We start from the raw sequence: 16,461 nt of genomic DNA, 5'->3' as shown, positions 1-16,461 counted from the left end.
TTTTCGTATTTATTTATTTTTTTTTTGTTTTTTAATTTTGTTTGAAATCGTAAGATCAATGAAAACTTATACAAATACAATTTCTAGCGGTAGCACTGTACAAAGTTCGATTGATCATTATTATATCAGATTTTACAACTTTTTTGTTTGTTAAGAATTAACAAGTATTTTAATAATTGATAATTACGCATATATTTTTCCCAGGCTCACGTTTCATCGTGAGATTAATTTAATGCGATACCAAAGTTTATATTTAATAGTAGACTATTAAGTAATTTAATAGAATAAAAGTCACCCTTTACTTTGAATCACACGAATTGTAAATATATAGAAAGAGAATAGAATTTTTATTGCAAATTAATATTCGTTAAAATTATTTCACTTTCATAATATCTACGTTCTTTTTGCCGATAAAACTTCTTTAAATGTAACAGTATTATTGCATAAAGTTAAAGAACTGTTATGGGAAAATATTGTTTATTATTATAATATTAAAATTTTGATGGTGTTCTTGTATAAGAAATATTGTACTTAATTCGTGAATAAATTTTTTTCTACAACTTACTCATTTTTATACCATCATGCATTAGTTTGTAAGGAAGTAAAGAGATGGATAAAAAAAAATATAAGAATTGATACATACTGTATCAAAATTCCACTGTAAAACTTTTATTTCAATCGTGCTGCTTTGTCTTCAACGCTTCCTTTGTTCTATTTGTGGTTATATTTCATACTGCACGATATTTCAAATGGAATGGTAAAAATGCAATGGATTGCATTACAGTAAAATTGTGCAAACATGATATCAGTGGTACTATTTAGTTGTTACCAAAAAATGGTTGCTTTTTCAAGGATTTCTGATGCTTCCTTTTCATGTTTACCATTTTCAAGATATGGTGGAGTTAATTCTCTATAAGCAAGACAGACGCGTCTTGATGTTATATCGTCTCGAAGCACAGAGTGTTCCCAATTATATCTACAAAAATAATCATCAGTTATCAATTAACATTATTACACTGAACTTTTATGAAACATACCTCGCAAGTCCGTATAAAACCATCAATGATTTTGCTGGCATAGGCAAACGTATTACTATGTCTTGCTGTGTTCCTATTTTCTTATCAACTTTAGAAGAATAATTTTCTACATAATCTAAATTGTAACGTCTAATCGATTCGGTATAAGGTGTCATTGTTAATACAGAATCACCTAACACATTAACTGTAACTATACGCTCTCCCCATATCCAACAATCATCTATATGAGGATCTATAGAAGCTCCTCGTTTTGGATTGTATTCAAGAGTACATTGTTCTACCGTCTTAAAATTATTTAAAAGTGGAATTTCACTGAATTTCTTTTGTACAAATTCTGTAGATTGTGGAAATCCATTGAAAGTACCTAAACGTAATTTTCGTTTTTTAAAATTACACTTTGGACCAAAATTCTGAAAGTTAACATTTTAGAAGTTAATAAAAGCAATGATATTTGTATTAACTATAATTAACTTTGTTACACACTTGTTTTCTTCTACCACTTTGCGATGGTTCCCACGGTAATTCGTCCAGTGATTTTATCAAAGTCAATGTCTCTTCTGTATTTAAGAAATCAAGCTACACGAAAGAAAATTCGTAAGATAACAGAAAATTATTTTTAAAAATTCGAATTAATTTTAATAAATCGAAATTACTTTAATAAAAACACCTGGATAATCTATCGCATGTCCTTTATGATGAGGATGTTGTTTATACAATTCTATATCCCATCCAGCCCATGCTTTATTACAATACGGACAATAAACGTAAGAGGATTTTTCCTGGAATTACAGAATCATTATAATTGAATCAATAAAAAGGTGTTGCTCATATAACAAAATGTATTAAATTAGAGTGAATTCATACAATGAATATATAAAAGAAAGGTAATATAAAAAAAATAAGATATATTTACTTTTCAATCTTTGCTAGTTATTACTTACTTGTAACTTTTCTTTTAAATCTGGCTTTGTTATGTTAAATTGTTCTTCGCAAATCAAGCAAGTACGAATCCCTTTACAACCACATGGACGTACGGTCTCCATTTTTCATAAATACAAGTTTTTCTCTAAATTATCACGAAGAACAATTTTAGTCAAAAAGTGAGGTTAAGGAATCGAATTCAAATAAAGGTTAGGTCATTTAATCAAGTATTATGTACGTGTGTGTATATTGACGTTGTAGGATTAAACGAAAAAAGTCAATTTGAAACACTTCTCATGTTATTGTTAAACGCTGAGTGAATTGTAATCTGAAAAGAAATATAAAAGAATTCTAAATAAATAGTTAATTTCAATATATATATATTATTATTTAATATTGTTATTCTACGTTTAACAAAGTTCTTTTTTAATTTAACCATTGGTGAAGATAAAATTCCAAGAAATCATCTTTAAAAGTTGTTTGAAATATCATTCGCAATATCTTGTTATCAGTAGGGTCATAACCTCTTGAACCTATTTCAAACTTTGCATTTAACCCTTTCAATTTTCTATCTCCTACATACTTTATATACACGTAATCTCATTTACTCGAGCATTATTTTAACTGTGACTTTGACACATTAACGAAGGAATAAAATTGTGCGAAAAGAAAATAAAAGAAAGTGAAAAAAAATGATTATTAAATTGTTAACAATATGTCTGATATTTCATATATCCGTTGCTGGTAAGTAAGGAACTTCCTGTTCGAATATTAAAAGATGGCTGAAGTTAATGAAGCAAAAATAAAAAGTAAATAAAAAAAAAAAAAAAAGAAAAGAAAGAAAAAGAAACAAAAGCAAAAATAAGAAAAAAATTATCGAACTATTATTATTAATTATTATATATTAATTGTTAATCGATTTTATACTTTTCAACGATTTTTAGATGACGATTGTCCGAAAATATTATCCAAGGCTGCATGGGGAGGAAAGACCGAGAAAAGTATAAATTTTCTTATAATACCAATATTATACGTAATAATACATCATACTGTAACACCTGAATGTACAACACGTAAAGAATGTTCAACAAGAGTACAATCCATTCAATCTTATCATATGGATTCGTTAGGTTGGAACGATATTGCTTTTTCGTAAGTTTTCCTTTTTTTATTTCTTTTCATTTTATTATTATTAATTTTATTGTTTTTCTTTTCGTTTATCAATTCTTTCGCTATATACGTAGGCGGATCTACGTATTTGCGTACTACATTTCTAGACAATATTCTGTATCCCAAAAATTTGCGATTTCATACATTTGGATATTCGAAAGAGAAAGAGTTTTTATTTAATCTTTTAACTATATCGTTCTTTATATACTATATATCTATATATAAAGAAAGTTACAGCGATCGTTGTGTTAGATATATTTTCCATTCGCGAAAAGAAAACATTGAAATAAATTATAATATCATTATTTGTTTTCATAGAAAAAAATTATAAAAGAATCATAATCTTCATATCGCAGCATTACATCGGCAATTAAATCAATATTATTATAGAAAATAAATTGTTTTTTATGGAAGTAGATAAATCGACAAATCAAGAAAATTATGTTACAATTTTTATTTATTTTTTTGTTATTCAACTCTTTAGAGAGTATTGAAAGTTATATTAACAAATAAAAAATTAGAAAACGAAACAGTAATAATAATTGCTGTAGCTATCACTATCACTTTCTATATTTGTTTTTTTCCATTTTGTTGATAGACTTTGTTTACCCGTAGTATATATTTCCTTAGATAGCATTTCTTTGCGAACTTGACAATTATAAACGATCGTACTATATAGGATGTTCAATTATTGTATTTATAAATATTTTAATTAGAATACTGACAGCTTTTTTTATTAATTAGTGTAATATATTACGTACTGATATTTTATAACAAGTACTGATCATTTATTTAAAATAGTAAATAAAAATGTTTAAAAATAGTGACGCATTAAATGGCAGTGAAACATATGTCCTGTTTAACTTTTTTTCTATCGCGAAAGGTTTAATATTTTTTAATAAAATTTTTGGTGACAGTTTTCTAATCGGTGGCGATGGTAATATTTACGAGGGTAGAGGATGGACGAAGGAAGGTGCCCATACTTATGGATATAACAAAAAATCTGTGGGCATAGCATTCATTGGTAATTTTGAAGGTACGCTAGTAATTTTGAAAAAAAAAAAAAACGAAATGTGTGCTAATAACTTTGCGAACTAATTAAAAGAAAGGATAAATACAATTGCAAAATATTATATTCTTTTCTTTATATTCTTTTTTTTTTATTTGTTTTTTGTTTTAGATAAAGATGCAAGCGATAAAATGTTGAACGCGGCACACAAATTGATCAGATGTGGTATTTCTCAAGGTGTCTTACGTGAAAATGTTCGTGTGATCGCTGCTCGACAAATACAAGCAACAGTGAGTCCTGGATTTAATTTGTACACACAAATTCAAAATTGGCCCGAATGGGGTCAACCTTGACATAATCTAAATAATATATTCGACTAATGAGTCAGATTTTTTTAAAATATCAGTTAACTAAAATGTCATGTTATTAATGTTTCTTTTTATTGTTTTTTAATATTTGAATAAAATGAAATATGTAGATTAAAAGCTATTCATCACTCTTGGTTTTATAATAATATAAATCAACAATGAAATTTATTATCTTTCAAAAGTAATAGTGTCAAAAAGTAATGCTTTTTCGAGAATAATTTATATATAAAAATATAATTTTTTTAATAACTCGAGAAAGTTATATTCTCGCTTAAACAATTCGTCTTTAAAATGATACCAAAATTGGTAAAGAATTGCGCCTAGATTCAATGTGACGTAAACGTTTTTTCGATATTTTTCGTTTAAAAGAAGTTTCGTATAGCGTCATCTTTTGAAGTTTTGCAATAAAATGTCGATAATAATTTAATTTTCGCTAGTTTATCGAATGAGTAAAATTCGTCGGTAACAGTAAAATGCAATTTATCGACCGAATAACAAATTATCGACGTTTCGTTTCATATTATTATTATTATTATCTTCATAATTACTATCATAGATATTGCATTCTATAGGACATGAATAGATAAAATATTCTTGTAATTAATTTTCAAGGAGATCTCGTGTGAGTATTACACGTGCACAGTTCACTGTAATAGGCATGACAAGTTAGACGTAACAAAATATTTATTTTTCTACAAATATAAGTGGTATCATTAATAAAGTCAGTTAAGCATTAATCAAGAATCATCGTTTCGAACGTGATATTGTCGTGCACTTCAATAAATAAAAATAAATATGAATCAATAATAAAAATAAGTATAAAAAATTTTTTTTTCTCTTAAGCAATTAGCAAAATTAATCCGAAGGTATGAATAACAACATTTCATTATACTTAAATATATTTATTGTTCGATTTGGAGGTATGTACTGCGCACACAGATCGCTATTGCAACAATTCTTTTCATTACAGTGCAAACACTTTCTTATCAATCTTAACTAATTTTACGTACGTATTCCCATCTCCGATCACCCTTTTTTTCCTTTTTAAATAACAAATGCAAAAAGTGTTTCTTTTTTCTCTTTCAACGAATTGACAAATTGAAAGAATTAGCGAGGTGGGTTGGGGAATGGGAGGATAGAACAGGCGCGATCGTATATGTGGAATCAAAACGATCGGTATTTAAAAAAAAAAAAAAAAAAAAAACAAAAAAGTCAAACATACACTATCCTATCGTTTCGAGAACGATACTCATTTTATTACATTTTTAATTATCTTCTTTTTTTTCCTTGTTTCATTTTTCTCGGAGAGGACTAGTCACAGAAATAAATAAATAAATACATACATACATAAAATAAGGATTTATGGATTATTCTAAGGCCTCGGTTTCGAACTTCTAAGCTATATCTATTAGATTTATCGCGTAATAACGATACGTAGGTCAATATTCGTTCGTGTGTTTCACTTTATATATACGTATACATATAAATATAAACATAAATAGATATATATATGTATATATATGTATATATATATATATATATATATGTATTCATATATAAATACATAAATACGTATATATAATTGGAGACTTGAAAATCGGAAGCAACATATGTAGTCAAATCGGTATTTTACTATTAGTCACATTTTGAGCGAGAATTATGCGCAAAACGATAGTTGTTTCATTGTTTTATCATCTCATCATATTTTCAATAGATAAGTAATACGAATTGTGCATTGATTTTATTTTTTATGCTCGATGTAATTACTTTAATATTTCTGTGATACAATTGTTTAGATCGTAGAATCCTCCAATAAATTTTAAAAAAAGAAAAAGGAAGGTTGAAAAAGAATTGGAAAATTTGGAATAATACAAAAACGATTTGTATTATTGATTCAAGGCGATCGTCGCGATGAACATTGTAAAGGATTGAAATAATCATTAATAATAATGTAATGATTAACGTGTCTGTAATGTTACCGATCGCGTTAAAAATTAGAAGAAATATTTCTATAAAATTTCGAAAAGGAGAAACAAGAAAAAAGAAAAAATGGCGCCTCTCGTGGATTCTACGTTTCTAAATCCTCTTAGCAAGTCACCCATTGGATCACGACATATTTCATTTCATTAAGTTCACTCGTGCCGCACATTCGGTTATCATATTTATTTATTTATATTTAGTTTCATTTTTCATTTCCATTTCCATTTCTCGTGATATATAGTTTTCTTTTTCTTCGGTTGTTCCCTTTTTTTTTCTCTCTCTCACACTCTCGATATCTTTTCGCTTATACGCGAAGAGTAACGAAAAGAAAAGAAAAAAGAAGGAGAAGAAGAAGAAGAAGAAGAAGAAGAAATGAATTCGTTAAAATATAACACTGTAGAGGAAATTGGAAAAGAGATTAAAAAAGAGAAGAAAAAGAAAAGAAAAATATATATATATATATGTATATAAAAGTTAAAAATTAAATTAAAAATAAAAACAAGAGGGAACATTTGTTTTCAGCCTATAAAAAGTATCCGTCGAAGTATTTCTTTGGTTGTAACAATGTTACGTTACGTTCATTTTTGTTCTCTTATTCTAAGCAAAAAATTTCTTAGGCCATTTCTTCGGAGGAATCCAACGAAAAGGAAAGAACTAAAAAAAAAAAAAAAGAAAAGAAAAAAAAAGAGGAAAGAAATATATAGAAAAGAATAATAATAATAATAATAATAATGAAGAGCTTAGAAGACGAACGGTAGTAACTCAGGTTTATGTTTAAGATTTCCAACATAATTTTATTATACTTTGTACGTTTTATGTACAAGGCTCCATTTTTTGTCGGCTATTTTTTTCTTCTTTTTCTTCTGCTTTTCTCTCTCTCTCTCTCTCTCTCTCTCTCTTTCTCTCTGTCTCTTTCTCTATCTATCTATCTATTTATCTTCTATCTCTCTCTTTTTTTTCTTTTTTTTTTCTGTTAACGTTAAACACCCGACGCTATAATACATTTGTTTGGTTTGCCTTTATACATAAAATAATAGAGACTATCTATCGAAATAAAATTGAGAATAAATTAAGGATAAAATAAAAAGAAAAAGAAAAAAAAATGAAAGAAAGAAGGATAGAAAATAAAAAAGATTGAGAAAGATTATAACGGCATGTTTTTCGTAATTTTTCTTTTTTTTTTCTCTTTTTTTTTTTTAATAATTTTCTAAACGCATACACAATATTTAACACGACTCGATCGAATCGAAATGCTAAATGTACAATCTTCAATATACAAAGAGTGACAATAGCATCGATAATTCGACTGGTTCTGTGTCCTGAAGAAAATATATTTCTATATATGTACTTATGTACATAAATATGTATATGTACATACGTACGTATATAGATACATACGTTCGTCATTAGGAGTATGGAACCGATGAAAAATAACAAATATTCAAGAGAACAATAATATGAATATGAATATGAATAATAATAATAATAATAATAATAATAATAATAATAATAATAATAAAAAAAAAGTAATAGTGAGAATAAAAATGAATAAGAAGAGAGAAACAAAAAGAAAGAAAAAGAAAGAAAAAAAAAGGGAAAACAGTAAGAAAATAAATTAGCACCGAAAAAAAATCTAAGAAAATAATAATAATAATAATAATAATAAAAGTTATATTTGTGCTTTGGAAAAAAAAGAAGAAAAAATTTGTTCTCGCATCATCAAACTTTTTTAAAAACTCGTCGTTGTAGTCGTCATCGTCGTCCTCGTCCTCGTCGTAGCGTCGTCATTGTCAATAATAAAATTATAGTTTTAAAACTGTAATCATTTTTGAAATCACACGTTTACTTGTTCTACGATAAATTCGCATTTTCCTAACTTACTAGCGGTAAAACTTTGTCCTTATATACATTAATATGAGCAGCCTTCGTTTCTTCGCAATATATTTTTTATGCCATCAGTTAGATATGACCGAAGTGATCACCCTCGCGTTTAATCAGTGGCACGCCATTTTTATTATTTACGTCATCATTACTATTATCATCATCGTCGTCATCATCATCATCATCATCATCAGCATATACGTATAGAATTATATTGCTCTCCTACGATCATCGTGGTGAATACATAACGATTGATCGTATATTTATTTGTTATATATATATACATATATATATGTGTGTATATGTATATGTATATATATATATATAACTTTTTTAAATTCTTTTTCTTTTTTTGTTTTTCTTCTTGTTTACTCGACCTTCTTGTTTAGACTAAAAGATTTTCACTATGATCGTTGATCAATACTAAAAAGAGTCATATGTTCTGTACCGATAAGGAGGATTATTATTAGGAATCTAATTAATGCTTCTTAAAAGTATTAATGCTTTGCTGTCCGATGGCAATTTTCTTTTTCTTTTCTTTCCTGTCCTTTTTTTTCATCTTTCTCTTTTTCTCTTTTCTTTTTTTCTTTGGCATATCGATAATCCAAGTATTAATTGGAATGATATTTTGTTTAAAGTTAAAACCTTCAGTGATAAATTAAATTAAGATGAATACCCTGAGAGATATTCAAGTATACAAATTACAAATCTTATTAACTTCACGGAAAATGTATTTATAATATATTCGACATATGTTAAAAAAGAAAATAAATAGTCTTCAAAACTGAAGAAACGTCGGACTGCAAAGAATTAAGTATTTATCAAAAAATAAAATATGTATATGTATGTGTGTGTGTGTCTTTGTGTTTTATGTATATGTATATATACATATACATATATTCTGATCCGATCGATGATCGAAAATTAAGTGTCGCAGAGATGAGAGCAATGCAATGTGTTTGTAATAGTACGAGCAATGTTCAATATTTTTTTAATTGAACATGCAAACGAACGAACGAACGAACGAACGAACGAACGAACGAACGAACGAACGAACGAACGAACGAACTAACGAACGAACGAACCAACCAACGAACGAACGGAACCATTTTGTTTCTACCAAAGTACCAAGTTACCCATTAATCCGCTAAAACTTTGACTACGACGTTCGACTCATCGTTAGCTCGAAGGCTAATCGAATGGGAACAAAAAGAAAAAATAAAGATAAAAGAAGTTAGGGAGAAAGGAAGAAAGGAAGGAAAAAGGAGGAAGAAAGGAAAAAAGGAAGGAAGGAAAGAAAGAATGGAAAAGGAGGAAAAATTTCTTTTTTCTTTTTTTTTGTTTGTTCTTTTTCTTTTTTTTTTTTTTTTACAAAAGACCACCCTTGCGTCCAAAGAAAAGTGAACTGATAGAACCGAGGGCGGATTGAGTAATGGACTCTCTGGTAACTGGTGTTGTGGTATTAGCTGCACCTTTGACTTTACCTAAATCCGATCTAGTTGGTTTACTACCGTCGTTATCGCGTTTTTGTTGAGTACCTAACGCACATTCGATTATCAATGATCTTATAGGCGAATCTGAACTAGAATTACCAGATGACATAACCGAAGCACCAGCATCATCGACGTTATCATCGTTCATCCTCTTACTATTATTCATATGTTCCAATGTCGGACTTGAACTAGATTCAGAAACGACGCTAGAAGAGGACGAGGCTAACGAAGGCGAGAACAATCTTTCCTGACTGATGCTGGAAGGCATCGAGGTCTTGAGGAAGGTCAGTTGTGCCATTGGACTCTTCATCGAACGTCGCGTATACAAAGCACCCTGAAGTGCCAACGGCGAGATCGACGAGCCGACTGTCGTTGACATTATAGCATCGATTCCTATTCTTTCGAGTTTCTCAACCAATCGTATACCGGTTAATGCTTTTTTCTCTGATCTCGTCAACGCAGGTTTCGGCGTTCTGGTTCTTTTATTAATTTGCGATTGCGAGGTATCGCTACTGAATGTACGTTTCAACAATTCAGCTCCGCTACTTAGCAGACTAAACGACAGAGAAGTATTTTCTTGCTGTGGCGATGACTGCGGCGGTGGTGATGTAGATCTTGTTGCTGGCGGGCTAGCATCCGGGCTATTACATGGCGTTGCTGTTGGTATGAAATTTCTTTCGCCGCTAGGTGTCGCCCCACAGGAAGTACCTACACAGGAAGGTGTCACAGCCTTAATTCCTCTCTCATTGAGCATCTTAGCCAGACCAAGAGTCGTCGAGAACGTCGAGGTAGAATTACTTCGGCTGCGAGTACGAGGACTATTTTTTCCGGAATTTCCAGCGCTACTAGGTGCTGTTGCGACCCGACTACCCACGATACTTGGTGTCACGCTTGTATGTTCATCCGGATGAAGTACCGTGCTATTCGTAAAGGTATAAACCGAGCCTGTATCTTGGAAGAGCTTACCAGGATTCGCATATTCCTCATCTTCCTCTAAATCCGACAATGTAAAGGTCAACAAACCAAGATCTTCAAGACCACGCCCACCACGTGTTCTAACACCTGGCCTATCTTCTAATAAACCACCTAAAGTAGGCGTAGCCAATTGCGACCAATGATGTAGGGTTTGTGAACCTTCCATTGGCTTTACTATCTGTAATTTCTCTGGAACTCTCCAAGCATTTCCAGTATTACCACTGAAACCGCTCAGATTACCACTGCTACCAGTTGACATTATACTGTCAGGTGTTCGACAACCAAACGGTAAAAAGGTTGGCGGTGAATGTAGGATACCACCATCGTAATCATAGTTATATCCAGCACCAGTACTTAAACATGCTCGTCTTGCTAACACTTCTGCTGGTGTCAACCGACGTAGAGCTGCTTCCAAATCCGCTGCACCTGGTGCACCAGGTACTCCAATCCTTTGTGGTCCTCTGTAATAAATGGGGGAGAAAAAGAAAAAAGATAAAACAATTATTAGAAGCGATTTCTTTTTTTAAATATCCGTTGTACGTATTTGCTCTACGGTAAACGATACATACGGGTAATCATCAAACTCAGTGAAAAGGGAACCTTCGCTTTCACTGTGTCCAGTCGAATCCAAACTCGTAAAACCATAAGGCATATTAGATTTAACTTGGCCACAACTCATGCGTGGACCCATCGAACCACTCGACAAAGTTGACGTTGTCATAGAACCTATTCGAGGGAATTGATTCATATCTGCACTCGTGTAAGACGCTCGAGAGGCACAACGGACCGTTTCGAATACTTTCTTGTATGTTGGTCTAAATTGTATTAAAAAAAAAAGTTCTCATTGATATAATATATATGTATAGATGTTTGTAAGTATAGAAGTAAATAATGAAATGTAACGTACGTTCGATCAGTAATGATACCAGAATCCAGACTCAGCTCCGAATATAGAGATGATTCCAATTCCGAAGCTATCGAGTCTGGCTGTGGCGCAGCACCCATCGAAGGAAACAACGATCCACCTCTTACGGTTGGCATTCCCCGCTTTCTTTGTTTACGCAATTGTTCTTGCGTTTCAGATAGCAGATTTACAACCTAACAGACAGAGAAAAGGAGTTCAGTTATATTTTTATCGTTTTTTATTTCTTTTCTTTTCTTTTTTACAAGAACTACCATTGTTGTATCAGCTATTATTTCAAGTTGTAAAGAACAATGTATAAATTTTTTGATAATACCTCGGCGTATCGTTCCTTGAATTCAGCAAGTTCACTGGCAAGGGTGTTCTGATTATCTCTGGTAATGACTAGAGTCGCACCGACCTCATCATGTTCAGCCATGAGCTGAGCTAACCTGAGCTCAGTTTCAGCTAATTTAGCGGTAAGGCTAACTATTTGCTCGTGTTGTAACCTATTTTCTTCTTTTTGTCGACCAAGCTCCTCGGCCATACCATCCGCCTCCATATTGGCATTTGCTGTTAACGATATTACGATTTATATGGTGACATTTATATCTTTCAAACCTTTTATATGATTTCAATATTTAATTATTGCTAATGAAATAATATTATTAATGCTAACCGAGTTGAGCGGCAATATCCTTTACAAGACGGGCCTCCTGTTCCTCGGTATCATTAGTTTCATGTATCAACTTGGAAAATTCATTACGTAATTGTTTGTTCTCATCTTCCAAGGTACTTATCTTCCTTTGCATCATGTCCAAGTTGATACCACGCAAACCTGTTGGTGTACCACCTTCGGAGCTTGACTCGTCAACATCGTTTGTAAGTATCTGAATAAGTTCGGTTTTTTTGAACAATTCATGATTCAACTGCGTAATCTTTTCGTTTGCCTCTTTCAAATCAGCTTCCAGGGCATTCACAGTACTTTCAAGTTTTTGATTGTGCGTCAGCAGTTCCTTACCAATACGTGCGGTCAATTCCAAATCTTTTTCTTTCTACGCGATGATAAAAAAAATATATATATATATAAGATACATTTAATGTTGTGAGAATGCAAATGCAAAGTGGATGTATTGTTCAGTTTTTTTTTTACCTCTTCCAAAAGCCTTGTAACTGCCTCAATGTCATTATAGGTCTTGGTCATTTGGCTCACCCGGTTGCTGCATAGAACTAAAACAAATAATATTTGATTCGTCTTTGTACTTTATTTATACTATATATAAATATGTGTGTGTGTGTGTGTGTGTGTGTGTCTATGTAATTATATTTAATGAAGACATTGAATTTTAATATTATGTATATGTACATTGAATTTTACAAAAAATAAATCAATTTGTATATAAAATTGCGAAGAGGCTGAAAAGAAACAGGAAAAGAAAAGAAAAAAGAAAATAAATACGTGCAACGGAGTGATCTACTGTGATTTAGATCTCACGATCTTGCGTCGAGAATTAAAACGATAGAATAGAATTCATATTCGACATATTCAGAATTTTTTTTTTTTTTTTAATATATGCGGCGGTCGAGTTTGTATCACATATACGAATTTATTTTTAAAAATAGGAATACGTAACTTATCGGGAATTTCTTCTTCAACACACGTGAGCTTCGAACAAAAATCGATTCTATCTTAACTATTTATATCAATTATAACGGGTCAGCAAGCAATGTTAAATATACCGTTTAAAATTATCTAACCTCCCATAAGAATTTATCAAACTTAATCAGCTAATTTTTATTGTTTCAATTTTTCCAATTTTATTTATTAAATTAATTTCGACAATCTCTCTTAAATAAAATTACCTGAAGCGTCCAGATTGAACATACTTTGATTATCCCCATTATTAGTGGAAGAAGATCTTCGTCCACGCATAGTAAATGCACCGAGAGTACGCGATAACATGTTGTAAACGAGAAATTCTTACGCGTAGAATTCAAAGAACACTATTATAGCTGAGAACAATGGATGAAACTTTTAATAACAAGCAATGATCATGCTTTCTCATATGTAAACAATCAAGTCACTTATCTCTTCGATTTTTCACATTTTTATTTTCTTCGATCATACGAATAGATCGGTCAATACACTCTGTGGTTATTATATATCACTTATAAAGAACAATATTAAAAGGAGATTCAACAGGCAGATCCATGGATCATCGTTAATCCATCTTGAAGAATCGTCGAGTAAATAATCGTGCGCGTTGGTTAGGTTCGTCTATTAAAAATTCTTCTATTAAAAATTCTAAACTTTTGGGTAAACTGTGCGCGCCCGTGTTACTTGTTGTGTGTGTATTATGATATTAAGCTCGAGCAGAAATGTATGAAGAAAAACAAAACGAATGAAACAACGAAGATGGTCGAAGATTTTGAGCGTTCCCTCCTTCTATCGTAGCGAAGTTTAGATAGTGGAGTGTACCAGTACCAGTACCACCACTAACCATCAACCACTACTACTACTACCACTACCAACCCTACTACTACCACCACCGTAGCGGCAGCATCTGAATTAACTCTTGCAACTTATCGATCCAGGAGAGACTGAGCCGACTCTGGCGCAGACGCATCTTCTACCTGGCGTCATAGTAACTGAGAGAATGCAATCGCACGTGTTGAATGGTTCGCGTGAGCGCAAGCCACGCAACACACACATGTATTATATATATGTGCCTATTGTTATATTTTAAAAATATAACAATTGATATATTTAACAATAAATGTACAAAGAAATTGGTCACTATTTTCAAAGTATTTTCTTTCATCGATTACGCATTTGGAATTTGAATTCTTTTTCTTTCCTTATTATTTTATTTTATTTTATTTTATTTTATTTTATTTTATTTTATTTTAATGACTTTGTCATTTTAGAGAAAGTAACTGAATTATTAATCGTTGTTGTTATTGTTATTATTATTGTTGTTATTGTTGTTGTTGTTGTTGTTGTTGTTCTTATTATTATTATTATTATTATTATTATTATTATTATTATTATTATTATTATTATTATTATTATTATTATTATTATTATTATTATTATTATTATTATTATTATTATTATTATTATTATTATTATTATTATTATTATTATTATTATTATTAATATTAATATTAGTATTAGTATTGTAATTATTATTGTTTAATATATTAAAATTTCTTTTCTATACTTTTAGATATATTTATTATAATATATAGTAGATATATAGTATATATTAAATATGAATATCTTTTTTTATGATATATTAAAAATAATAGTTATGGATTACTATAATTATAATGATAATTATAGACTGTTCTAGCTAATAATTCTAATATATCTTTTTAATGTGTATGTATATCTTATATATTGTAACAAATAATATTAGAGTTTATACATTATTGTACATTATTATATATTATTAAGTTTACACACACACATTTCTTTTAAATATATTAATCCAATATATTAATATAATTTAAAAAAAAATATATCATATACAAATAAATTAAATATACCTATATTTAATATATTAATTTTTCAACTCGACGTATTAAGAATAAATAAAATTAATTAACAAAATGAAATTCTTGACGAATAATTAATTCATTCATTTATCCATTTCTTGTTGTGAATAATTAATTATATTATATTAATATCGATCAAGCGAACGGAAAAAGAAAAAGAAAAAGAAAAAGGAAAACAAAAATGAAATGAAACAAAATTTAACACGAGAAATCCATTCGAAAAGTATCGTTTATCTTTTGGAATGTTACTTTCGAAAGGAACGCATGTGTAGTCTCCTCCTCTCGAAGGGCAAATAGGTCATTTCACAACGGAGAACGTCATTATCATTTTCTAGAAGGGATAAACTCGTTTAGATTCTAACGATGATTACGACACTGATCGAGCTTTTAAATGGAAGATCGACTCTCTCCATTAAGATTATATCGAAAACTAGCCCGATGTTTTTCTTCTCATTATTATTATCATTATTATTATTATCATTATTATTATTATGAATGCTTTCCCTCAGGCGTTGGTACTTTTCCTTCCCTTTTACCTGGACGAACCAGTATTACCGGTAGAAGGTGATCAGGAACACATTGGTGATATATGGTCGACGACCTTCATCATACTTTTCTGATGAAAGTAACTGGCTAAGATTCTCCTTGACATTTTTTTTTCTTTCTTTCTTTCTTTCATTTGTTCTTTCTTTTTTTCTTTGGAATTTTCGAAACGAATTTCATTGAAATTCAGCTGTCTCGATTTAATTAATAATATTGTACAATTTTCTGATTTATTCTTACTTTAAATTTTCCAAATGAATTTCATTTCAGAAACAGTAATTAATTTTCATAGAATTCTTTTTTCGTTTTCATTTATCTTTGTTAAAATAATATCGTTGAAATTCAACTGCCTCGGCATAATTATTTTGTTAATAGATAATTATAGTTAAATTAATGAAATAAAGAAATAATAAGTGAAAAGGGGAATGTAAAATAAAATTAAATAAACAAATAAATAAATAAATAATTTTGTTTAATCAATAATTTACGTAGAATTATTTGTTATATATATATATATATATATATATATATATATATATATATATATATATATATATATTTGTACACGCATATATATATGTGTGTGTGTGTATTTTTTTACATTTCGTTGAAATTAACTGTA

The 16,461-nt window shown here is 29.8% G+C and overlaps 3 protein-coding genes across 11 annotated transcripts in view; 1 reads left to right on the top strand and 2 right to left on the bottom strand.

The window, feature by feature from the left end:
* Positions 1–8: 8 nt before the first annotated feature.
* On the bottom strand, positions 9–2,103 carry LOC127062421 (alpha-ketoglutarate-dependent dioxygenase alkB homolog 4). Its single transcript, XM_050990617.1, has 5 exons — positions 1,979–2,103; positions 1,691–1,816; positions 1,521–1,613; positions 1,038–1,447; positions 9–976 (listed from the first exon to the last, which is right to left on the bottom strand). Exons 1-5 carry the CDS (start codon positions 2,078–2,080, stop codon positions 826–828), a joined length of 882 nt encoding a protein of 293 aa, XP_050846574.1. The 5' UTR covers positions 2,081–2,103; the 3' UTR covers positions 9–825.
* A 450-nt stretch (positions 2,104–2,553) lies between these two features.
* On the top strand, positions 2,554–4,626 carry LOC127062422 (peptidoglycan-recognition protein SA-like). Its single transcript, XM_050990618.1, has 4 exons — positions 2,554–2,702; positions 2,903–3,110; positions 4,046–4,164; positions 4,309–4,626. The coding sequence occupies exons 1-4, from the start codon at positions 2,651–2,653 to the stop codon at positions 4,488–4,490; spliced, it is 561 nt and encodes a 186-aa protein (XP_050846575.1). The 5' UTR covers positions 2,554–2,650; the 3' UTR covers positions 4,491–4,626.
* A 1,091-nt stretch (positions 4,627–5,717) lies between these two features.
* LOC127062419 (trafficking kinesin-binding protein milt) overlaps positions 5,718–16,461 on the bottom strand; it is a 65,996-nt gene continuing 55,252 nt past the window's right edge. For 8 of the 9 annotated variants that reach the window (XM_050990598.1, XM_050990602.1, XM_050990603.1 and 5 more), the window contains 6 exons: positions 12,889–12,965; positions 12,415–12,790; positions 12,073–12,308; positions 11,742–11,932; positions 11,404–11,649; positions 5,718–11,295 (listed from right to left, as the gene is read on the bottom strand). In XM_050990598.1, the coding sequence (XP_050846555.1) occupies positions 9,735–11,295; positions 11,404–11,649; positions 11,742–11,932; positions 12,073–12,308; positions 12,415–12,790; positions 12,889–12,965 (2,687 nt within the window). In that variant the 3' untranslated portion in view covers positions 5,718–9,734. Of the gene's footprint in view, positions 11,296–11,403; positions 11,650–11,741; positions 11,933–12,072; positions 12,309–12,414; positions 12,791–12,888; positions 12,966–13,598; positions 14,499–16,461 lie in introns of those variants that run through there. The other variant, XM_050990605.1, reaches the window with a different exon arrangement.

Source organism: Vespula vulgaris, chromosome 3 (genome assembly GCF_905475345.1).
Source record: "Vespula vulgaris chromosome 3, iyVesVulg1.1, whole genome shotgun sequence".
NCBI lineage: Eukaryota > Metazoa > Arthropoda > Insecta > Hymenoptera > Vespidae > Vespula > Vespula vulgaris.
This window is presented reverse-complemented; position numbering and strand designations above follow the sequence as displayed.